The sequence below is a fragment of the Helianthus annuus genome, chromosome 13, assembly GCF_002127325.2.
Source record: "Helianthus annuus cultivar XRQ/B chromosome 13, HanXRQr2.0-SUNRISE, whole genome shotgun sequence".
NCBI lineage: Eukaryota > Viridiplantae > Streptophyta > Magnoliopsida > Asterales > Asteraceae > Helianthus > Helianthus annuus.
In genome coordinates, this window is record NC_035445.2 from 107,054,700 (window position 1) to 107,066,514 (window position 11,815).

Below are 11,815 nucleotides of genomic sequence, written 5' to 3' on the forward strand. Positions count from 1 at the left end.
TCTTTGCAATTTTAATAGTTGTTTTGCTAATGTTGTTACAACAATCCGTGCGATGCTGATGAGGCTGACAGTTTGCGGCAGTGCTTCAAGAGGTGCACAACCTACAGGTTTCGGCGACGTTATTCGGCACCTTAGGGACTACTGCTTATTAAACCAGACACAAAACGACGATTAAAAAAATGTTTGTTGGTTGATGCAAATCTAGTAATGTCATTATACTTATCTGGGAATGGAAATGTGCCAATGTGGGAATTTCTTTCTAAATTATAAGACAGTTATTATCAAAACTACTAGGTATTATTATTATTATCTTCTTTTTTTTTTTTAATTTTTTTTATAACATTGTAAATGCTATAACCTGGGCTATACGGTTTAGAGTATATACAGTTTCTTAGTATTTTTTAAAATCCAAGGTTAGCACCTTATCAATATTTACAAAGATGAAAAAAAAACCCCATAGTTAAAGATAATTGTTTTAAATTCCAATGTTTTTAGAAAAAAACAACTGTACTACATGAGATTGACTTGCTGAAAATTCGAAGCGAGCCGTGCTTAAACAAGCTTGAGCTTTTATTGAGGCTCATTTAATAAACGAGCTTGAGCCCGAGCTTCACATATCGAGTACAGGTAGACTTACGATTCTAAACAAATATTCCATTTATATATTTAATGTATAACAAGTATTATTATACATCAAACTATAATAAGATGACATCTCCGCACCGCAGCCTATTTTTTTGTTCTGATTTTGCAAGCATCATCTTTGCTAAGTGTTCATTGAATCCCGATATAATGACTTGCACTCCAAGTGTTTGATGAACAACAACAACAACCATCCCTAGTAAATCTCACAAATAGCAAAGTTATTTATAGGGTCTGGGGAGAGTGGGATATAGACAGACCTTGCCTCTATCCCTAGAGGCTGCTTCTGAGAGGCCCTCGACTCCAAAACAAACAGCATACCAACACACCAAGTCAAAGCATATAGAAATAAGAAGTCAGCAATACCAAAAAAGTTATCAGAGTGACACAATATAATGTAAATCATGTATAATAGCATACAACATCATTTGGGCATGCACACAATCACCGGTAAGGTCAGAAAACCTACGTCCCTAAAATACATCTAAGACCTTTCTGCAATATTCTCTAGAAGTCCTTAACCCTAATCCCACGCAGTTCTATCTTGGAGCATGTCCTCAGAAAAATGCAACTCTAGTAAATCATGCCTAATTTGCTCATCATCCCATGACAGTTTGGGTCTGCCTCTTCCTCTCCTCCCCTCCACAGTAAGACAGTAAGAGTTTGCACAACTCTAACTGGTGCCGTCGTTTGTCTCCGCTTCACATGCCCAAACCATCTCAATCTCCCCTCATTAGTCTTATCCGATATACTAGCTACTCCTAATCTTATCCGATATACTCCCCTCCACAAGTGTTTGATGAAATGCCCCTTAAAAGAAAAGAAGTGTTGCGGTTGTGTTTTTGACACCAGAAGTGGAATTGACTGAGCCAAAAACCGACAGTCTGTATGATGTATAAATTTGTTAGAGATGGACACCCCGGTTTTTACTAAATGTACCCTCCTCTTCTTGTCACATCAGTCAGTCAATCTGGTAGGCATATGGTCCTCAAATCAATAGGGCATATTTACCTATTTTCCTTTTTAGGAGGACAAATTGCATGGTCATCACATTCTTTGATTTAGAGCATTCATATTCAATCCACCATATTTTTACTCTAAATTACATTAAAAAACACTACATTTTCTCTCTCCTTTTCAATTAAATAATATTTTTTATACCTTTATCATTATCTTTTCTCTTTCCTCCACTCACAAATACTTTCAAAATATATTAAAAAATTATAGGGGGTGAACAGTGTCCCCCAAATATACAGATGAACAGTAATATTTTCTCTCTCCTTCACTCACAACCATTTTTTATACTCTTTATATTTTAAAAACACCACACACATAATATAATATAGTTATTATAGTTATTTGGATGTGAATGCTCTTATAAGAATGTGGAATATAGAAATATCATATATGAATTATTCATTTGCCTTTGGAAAAAAAGTTACACAGTAAGTTGGAAGAGAAAATTGTCACTTTACAGTCTCACATCTCTCTCTTTCATCATCTGCTTGCTTTCACCACAAACAAGGGGCTTCAAGGCTCAAGCAAGCAAGTACATTATATGATGACTCTAACTAATATCCATCTTGTATCTCAAATTCAGAATTAATGAAACAAAATCTTTATCCTTGCTTTTCGTCGTTTTTCATGTACATGATGAAGTGATCAAATAGTGCCACACAATCTTTAACATACGCGTTTTAAGATGCTCTAATGTGGCAAGACTTGATGAACTTATCTGAAAAGTTGACATATTTGGTCCATAGTGTCCGAAGTTGCGGAAACGCAATATCTAGCCATGGTTTTGTTCTGCCGTTGAAATGAATTACCGCAGCGCTTTGAGCATCCGCCTGGCTTGTATTTTCTTGATACCCCAGGCCCAACATATGCCAGAACGGATCGATTGTATGAACATGTCCATGAAATGCAATCAAACCCGGTGGTAACGTTCCTAGCTGCCACAAACTTAAATCCGACTTCAAATTCTGCATAAGAAAGCAAGCTATTAGAGTTCTATAATCTTTTATATTTTTTAATGATTTTTTCTTTTGTTTGAATTATTTACCTCTTCAAGCCAGTAATGGTAATTTTGAGTTATGTTGGTATTTCTCCATGCTTCAAGATCAAATATGTTCATGCCGTAGGCCCAAGCACATTCGTTTGCGTTGAAGTTTTTCGATATTAATGGGTGAGAAAAATTCAAGTAGCTTTTGAACCGTTTCGACATTACAAACTTATCCTCTCCTCTACACGTTTCAACGGCTCCATTTACTTTTCCGTTCATATCAATGTCCCATAGAGGTGAAAGATCGCTTTGAACTACAAGGTCATCGTCTAGGAAGACTACCTTGTTAAGACTCGGAAACATCTGCAAAGACCGTCAAGAAAGTAATCAAACAAGTTGGTTAATCGTTACCATTTTAGGCAATCAACTCTTTGCGAATTAGTGTTAAACATTCATTACCTCTGGCAGATAAATCCTAACATGGTTCATGAGCGAGTTGTACTTAGGACTCATAGCTTGCAACTTTGCAGCAATAACATACGGCTTCTCGGTGTTTTCCGCCACAATGGCTGATGAACCGCCTCTAAACTGAGACCGCGCCTTCTGATCTTTCTCCATCGCTTCTAAAACCGGGACTTTTCCCTTGGCAAACCAATCAAAATGATGCAACGCCTTAATCTCAACGACTGCAGGGGTTAAAGGATGCAAAGAAAACCATGCTTGCATCGGTGAGTACGTCTTTCTGTCTGTAATTATATGAATCACCACCATATCGGGACGTAACGAGTTGTAAACTAGAGATGTGGCTACAACTGATGCTGCAAGAATGTTGTCTGATGCAAGAACAAAGTGGAAGTATGAATTGTCAACGAGTGTGGGCACGCGCTCGGGTGATGGGAGCTGGAGGCGCGCATTTGCATTGGTGGCGTGCTCGTTGGCTAGCTGGAGGGCGAGACAGTTAAGCTGTTTTGGTATGCTGCTGGACGCCACATGGCGGTATAGATATTCTTGGATTTTGGCTTTTCTAGTTCTTTCTTCAAGAAGGGTCAGCTGGAAAACCAAAATGAAGCAATGGTAAGTAGAGGTGGCCAAGGTCAAAACAGGGTCACTTGGGTGTCGATCAGCTTGGATTGTTTAACCCGAAAAGACCCGTATTTTTATTCATGTAAAAAACATCCACCCTAACTCGCACACACTTAACATTGTGTAATCTGAACACGCTTAAAAATATGTAACCCAAACATGACACATTTAACCCGTTTATCTAAATGTGTCAAATGAGTTGACGGGTAGTAATCAAGTTGTAAGCGTGTTAATCGGGTTGGTGGGTTGTAAAAAATGGGTTAGCGGTTGACCTATTTAATTCAACGAGTTAAATATGTCAGCTCAAGCACAAACCGTTTAATTAAAGAGGTCAACCAGAACACAACCCATTTAATTTAACATGTCAACCCGAACACAAACCCTGATTATTTTTGGGCTGTGTTCGTGCTATGTTTCGGGTGCTACCCTACTTCTAGAAGGTTTCACCTGTACCCTTTTTATCCATTTAATATATAATTAGTGCACTAATTACATTTAAAAAGTACTAGTACAATAATAATAATAATAATAATAATCTAAATCATTTAATAAATCAAATTTAGGAGCTAAGGATCACAAAAAAGATGTTAGACGACTTTAAACTTGTTTTCGACTCGTTTAGCTAATCTTTAAGTAGGAAATTCATTGAAAACTTGTTCAACATGTGTGTGGGATATACCATGGATTTGAGCTTGATAGCAAAGGTCTTTGCATCTGGTCTATTACTGCCTTTCAAACTAGAAACAAAATCTTCCAAAGTTTGAGGAATGTCAGCATCAGACCCTCCAGGTATGTCATATTTACTGGAGGGGTCCTCCAGGACTTGGTATATTACTTCTGGGACCTTGCAGAAACCGAAATATCATTGTTTAACAAACAACTTTAAACGGAAAGTCCATAGTTTTCAATAGCGAATAGAGACAATAGCGACAAGCTACCTATATGCTACGTAGCAGTAACGACGAAATAGCGCTCGCTATTTCAAGTTTTGCGATAACGTAGTAGAAAATTTAAGAAATATTTTACAAGCATATTGTTACCAAAATACACTATTTTTACATGTATATATTATCTAAATATGCTTCTTTTTTCAATCGTGAAACAAAAAGAAAAAACCCCTAATGGGCATCGCTATTTATATTTATCAAAATTATTTTTTACATAAAAAGTTGCTATTTGTCGCTATAAGCCCTGTAGTGCCATATGGGCGCATCGCAACGTAGCATGCTATAGCCGCAATTGAAAACTATGCTAGAAATATTTCACTTTACGTGACAAAGACCATGGTTTTGGAGATTACAGTTGATTGCCGGTTTTTACCCAACATGCCTGGTCCTAACTTCTTCAGACAACCTACCATTGCAGCACAGAAAAGGTTAGTTTTGTCATTTATTATTCCACTATAAATAAGCAACTACATTTTGCTTAGATGAGTTGTAACATGTGTTTGGTGAGTGTTTCAAAAAAAAATTAGATTTTTCACTTTTAACCCAAATATTTCATATTTTATATTTTGACCCCTTTTATCTTTTTTACTTTTAACCCAAAGTTTTCCATCTTTTATAATTTAACACAACACTTTATTATTTACAACTTTGGTCCCCCATACTTTTTATCTTTCGCAAGTTTTTCGTTTTACATTTCGTTCTAAGTTTTGCGAGTTAACATGTCGTAGTGTGCATGTGAGGTTTAACGTTTTTTGCTCTATTTTTTCATATTTGACAGACCCGTCGCAACGCGTCCATTTTTTCCCTTTGAAAAGTTCGCCGCAACGGGCAAGTCCTAGATCGACTAAGTTATTATTTTCTACGTTTTACGTTTCTGATTAATTTCTTCGCATTAACACACTGTAACGGGTGTACGTGGTTCAACGATTTTAGTCTGCTTTTTGTTCAGTGTAATTTTTACCATTTTATCTATTTCATTTTTACAATGTTGAGAGTCGATGTCGTTGTGGCATTGGTACTACTTGGCACGGTTTTACGAACGTTTTTAACCTATTAAATTTTTTACTCATATTTTTTTTTGATTTACCCCTGTACTTCCTTTACTTAAAAACTATTTTTATGTGCATATTTTATATACGGGTATGTATAAATATGATTTGTTCTACATTCCGTTGTAAACTTTTTTTTTTATAGATGAGTCAGGTCAAATATCATACGTTTTCGTTTAAAGAAACCATTTTTACGTGCATATTTTTATGTACGTTTTGGTATAAATTCAAGTTGTTCTACTTTTCGATGTAAACTTTTTTGGGAAATGATTCAGGTTAAATATAATATGTTTTCGTGTTTATTTTATGTATGTTTCGTAAAGTTTGTTTCAAACCGAGTGTAGTCAAATTATGGTTTCTTTTTCTCCCATTTTTTTTCGAAAGCTCTAATTAATCCCTTACATGTGCATATTTTCCTTCATACCCGTTACGTTTTTTATGTATGAGTTGGGTCACATATAATACGTTATGATTGTTCGATATGAATTTGATTTACTTTACGTTTGATCCAATCACAATGCTTATACAGGTTACATTGAGTTCACTTGGATACGACGAAATGTGTGTTTTCATAGGTTAATGCATCATATAACGTCTGGACTAATCCATTCAATGTTTACGATGTACCCGCGCCGCAACGCGGGCGGTTCTTAACCCTAGTTAAACATATGTACTAATTGTTGATTGTTGATCTTTGACCAATATCATTCATTAGTTGGCCTATCAATTTAATATGGGTGGACTTTTGAATCATTCCATTTTTCTGATGTAAGATAATTTATTTTAAAAATGATTATATTTATGTACATGTATGCTTTATATAACTTTTTTATGAAGTACCATCTATACCCAACCCAAACTTAGAAGATCATACATACATATACTATTTTTAAATGAAATTTTAGTCTATGACAGTTTTACCCCTCTTACGCATATTACCCTTCTCTTTAATACTTGATGTTGTAAAAGAAACAGAAAAAACTATAAAAGAAAGTCGACGAGTTGTCTTTTTAGTAGACGTTACAATGTGACGTTTTGAGAAAAATATTATCAATGGGTAAATCTGAAATTTTGAGAAAATAAGGGTAGAACGATCATATTCTAAATTGTATGTATAAATATGATTTTTTAATTAATTTGTTGGGGTATGTATAATGTTTTAAGTGTTGAGTTGTGTGTGTATATGATATTTTAGAGGTTTGTAGTGATTTATATGTATTTCACCCTTTTTTGTAAGTATTTTTTTTTAAAATACTGGGAAGATCCTGACAATCACTTCTTTAACTATCTATTAACATATATACTTGTAATTAACTGAACACAACTTAATGTCCTGCAGATTTGCATACATGGATATAGAAAGAAAGCAAGGAATGAATGGCACGTACCGATGGTTGAGCATCTGGTTTGACCATCTATGGTGTCGACTGCAGTCAACACGAACACGAATCGCAAAAGAAAAGTTAAGAAGAGAAGTGTATAAAACACCATCCTGTAAGACACCTTTTTTGATCCAACCTTCACTTTTATAAACTCCCTCACTCCTTTCGCGGGCAGTACTGTCACATGTCGTAAACTTGGTGATATATGCAATTGCATTTTCATCACCTTGTGTTTTCGGTTTCTGATTATGTGCTATAACTATAAAAGGAAGATTAGTATATTTTGTGAAGAGACAAGAGAGATATAAAATGGAGAAAGTACAAGGTGACAAGGCAACTGTCTGTTGAGGTTTTGCCATCTCTTACCTAAACTTGCTTGAGGTTTAGGTTATTATGGTTTAAATGGATTCATGTTGTATGTATCTTAACCTGTTTCATCACTTTCATTTTCAAGATGCTAACCCCTTAACCTCATCATTTATGTTCAAATCTCTCTCTTCATATATTATATTATATTATGTTATGTTATGTTATGTTATGTTATGTTATGTTATGTTACATCTTATCATACATTTGTGTGTATGTATATACACATATACATATATACACATACATATACGCATACACATACGTAACACGGGACGGTTCCACTAAAAGTGTAAAGTTCTTAGAAAAAGGTAACAAAAAATTTGGACACGACACGTATACTAAGAATATTAGAGAGATGGGTATTTGCGTTCAACTATTCGACGAAGTTTGACAATAAAGACACAATATATACATATATACACATACATATACGCATACACATACGTAACATAGGACGGTTCCACTAAAAGTGTAAAGTTCTTAGAAAAAGGTAAGAAAATATTTGGACACGACACGTATACTAAGAATATTAGAGAGATGGGTATTTGCATTCAACTATTCGATGAAGTTTGACAACAAAGACACAATATTGTGTAGATGGGTGGCCAGAGGATGCTTGAGAACATTAAAAAAATATAATAACACTACATTAAAATAAATATAATAAAATTAGATTTTATGGTATGATTTTTATTAAATAACAGTTATATAAATAAAAAAGTTATTTGAGTTAAAATGTTAATAAAACTGGATATACTTGAAAATGTTATCAAGGAGGTGAGACCCTTCCAACCATTCGTGACTCCTATTTAACAATGAAATTGCCACTTTATTAGTGTTAATTATTTTATTAATTTGATCTATCATATGAATTGCTTGCTACACTATTTTTATTTGTAGAAATGTATTTTATTTGATCATCGACAGGGAGGGAGATTGATATTAATTTACTAAAATCTATTTGAAAACCGTGTATGATTAAGGTTTTTTTTAACGTTAAGAATCTTTAACTAGTTGAGAGAGAGATCTCACACCTCCTAAACATAGGGCCTTAACCCAGGGGCGGACCCACCCTAGCCCAAAGTGGGCGGGCGCACCCCCAGAAAGAAAACATTTAGTGCTAGTTTCCGTCGAAAATTCCGTTCGCACCCCTTAGATTATTCGTCTGCACCCCTTAGGTAAAAAATGTTATCAATATTTTACATATGTTTTAGTAAACTCTTACTTTTAGAAAAAAATACTACCTAAATTATATAACTTATACTACCAAACTAAACCCAAATACCTAATACATTTACCCACTATTTCATTAAACATAACTAGCCCACTAATTCCTAGCCCATTAACCAAACCAAACCTAAATCAAACTATAAGGCCACCTGGGGCGCATCGTGATGAATCAAGCTCCACGCGTTTTACAACGTGAAACACCGCCACCGCCCTCATTTTCTACACCTGGAGTTTAAAACGCGTTGCCATGATCACATATTGATTTTGTTACCGTTGGCGATGATAACGGTTGAATTTGTGACCATTGGGAGGAGTTTTTATAGAAAAACCTTCTGTCCATTTTTTGTATATACATACAATCTTCAAACTCAAAAAAAAAAAAAAAATACAATCCTTTTCTCCTAAAAAATACAATCTTGCATAATTTTAAATAATTCTATTTTTATTGTTTTATTGTTAATTTATAATTTTATTGTTTTATTGTTAATTTATAATTTAAAAAAAAACCATCACTAGTGATGGGCACCCCTAGTAAAATCCATCACTAGTGATGTAATCAAGCTCAATAACGTGGCGGATAATGATTGGGTGTAGTGAGTAATGGAAAACAATCACTAGTGGAGCGCCCCTACCCCCTTAATAAGCAAAATAAGCCCAAAAACCTTTACAATTCCTCCCGCTCTCTCTCTTGCATCCTCTCCTGCCAGCGAACACAACAACACAACAGCCAACACCAACAACACCCAGCGAACCACCGTGATCCGCCACCATTCCGCCGCCGTCCGACACCAAAACCATCCAGAATCCAATAAAGGGTAAGTTTCTTTGTTATTTTGATAATTTTAGTTGATATTATAGTAGAAAAAGGGTAATAATGTTGTTAAATAGTTTTGAAATTTTGTGTGTTTTGACGTTGTTTATGGTTGTTTAGAAGATATTTAGGGTCATTATGTTGTTTACATGATTTTTCGGGTGACTACAACTTATATTACACGATTTCTAGGGCTTGAATAGCTGAAAATTAAAATTGAAACATTATATTATGGAGCGATAAACTTATGGATCAATTTGTTTGTGATAGGAACCATGAGTAGGGACTTTATGGTGCGATTTCTTAAGAGGTAAGGGTTATGGGTTAAGTTTGAAAAGGATTAGAGGCCAAGGTTATGACGGGGCAAGTAACATGTCAGGTGAGTTTAACAGCTTAAGGCTCTAATTTTAAAGGAAAATGTTTCGGCTTTCTATATTCATTGTTTTGCACACCAACTTCAACTAGTTGTTGTGGCGGTGGCTCACAAACACACACCAATTTGAAGAGTTTTTGAAACGATAACATGTTTAACAAATGTCGTTTGTGCATCTTCTAAACGACAAGATATGCTTCGTGAAAGCCATAGAAGACAATTGGAAAAAAATGGAAGACATACTTTGTACCGGAAGTAGGTTGAATCACGAAATAACACTTTCAAGGCCCGGGGATACACGTTGGAATTCCCACTACAAGACACTTTCCCATTTGATTTTTTTTATATCCAAACATTATGGAAGTTCTTGGATGACTAGTAGAAACAGGTCAAACTCTTCCTTATAGTAGACAAGCGGACGGACTTCTAGAGGATATGAAAAAAATACGACTTCGTATTTTACATACACTTGATGGAGCGTATTCTAAACATCACACACACATTGTCCCAATGTCTTCAAAGAAAAGAGCAAGATTTGATGAATGCGGTTAAATTGGTTTCTTCCACCAAAAACCAACTTGAAAAGTTTAGGTTGGAAGGTTTTAATGAGTTCTTGGAGAGGGTTAATTCCTTTTGTGACATGTATGAACTTGAGGTGAAAAAAATGGATGATGAATACGTTAACCCAAGGTAGCCAAGAAGAAAGATGAACATCACAAATCGACATTATTACGAGTGTGATTGCTTCAGTGCGGTTCTAGATTTGCAAATTCAAGAATTTGGGAACCGTTTTAAGAGGTAACATCAGAACTACTTGTTTGTATGAGTTGTTTGAGTCCGTGTGATAATTTTAGCACATTTGACATTCAAAATATACTAAAGCTAGCCGAGAAGTATCCATATGATTTCAATAAAGACGAAAAACGAAGGCTTCCGGTTCAACTCGGAAACTACATTGATTTTGTGAAAAAAGATAAACAATTCGCTAACTTGGATGGTTCGTCAAGTCTTGTAAGGTTAATGGTTTCATGTAACACCACGTAAAAACGTGTCCAATTATACATAGACACGTGTCCTAAACTCCTGTTATGCGAAAGATTGAGTTTAAGGGACTAAAGTTGACAATAAGTGAAAATATGCAAACGAAAGGACTAAAAGTGTCAACATGCCAAACTTGGGCCTCTGAATGACCACACGAAGAAAATATTCTTAATTGGGTGATTGATTGAGTATGCGAAGCCGTTTGTGAAAATAATCGGAAGATTATAAATTACAAGGGTTAAAAGTGTCAATATGTCAATTCTGACATCTGAGTGGCCTTTTAACGAAACCGAGGCTTCGTAATATTCAAATATACTCCCAAGAATATATGATAAAAATTTCACGTGATTCCGAGATCGTTAAGCATGTTTTCTAAACTTTGGGTTAAAAGCGTCAACTTGATGAAACTTGCAATTATGAAGGAATTTAACGAACCCGAGCCTAACGAAGTTTGTTTATACCCCCTTGGGCTTCAAGAAATTAACTACAAGGGCCTTGATTGCCAAAATGAAGTTAAAAAGGGGTTTAAAACATTTAGGGACTGAAACTGCCAAGTTTAAAACTTGAATTACCAGTTAACCAGGCTCAGGCGGCCCGCGTAAGACCCCCCTTAGGGCTTATGTGGCCCGCGAGGGACTACCAGTTACAGCAGGTTGCTGCCAGGTGCGGGTTGGGTCTGTTACACCGCCTTTTTCTCGGTCATATCGATTCTAGAAGCCTTAAGTCGGTTCAAATTAATAGCTAGGACACCTGGGGTGATCCCAGGGCCTCCTATAACACCTGGAAGTGATCAAGATCAATAGAAATCCCTATACAAGTAGAGCTCCTCTTGTGTTCTTGACTCACATTTGCAACAATTGCTACTCTACTCATCTCTGGAGCTCTC

General features: G+C 35.5%; 1 protein-coding gene across 1 annotated transcript; it reads right to left on the minus strand.

The window, feature by feature from the left end:
• Window positions 1-2,033: 2,033 nt before the first annotated feature.
• Window positions 2,034-7,456, minus strand: LOC110898928 (probable galacturonosyltransferase 12). Its single transcript, XM_022145776.2, has 6 exons — window positions 7,112-7,456; window positions 5,028-5,080; window positions 4,407-4,571; window positions 3,104-3,694; window positions 2,705-3,007; window positions 2,034-2,624 (listed from the first exon to the last, which is right to left on the minus strand). Exons 1-6 carry the CDS (start codon window positions 7,326-7,328, stop codon window positions 2,340-2,342), a joined length of 1,614 nt encoding a protein of 537 aa, XP_022001468.1. The 5' UTR covers window positions 7,329-7,456; the 3' UTR covers window positions 2,034-2,339.
• Window positions 7,457-11,815: the final 4,359 nt, after the last annotated feature.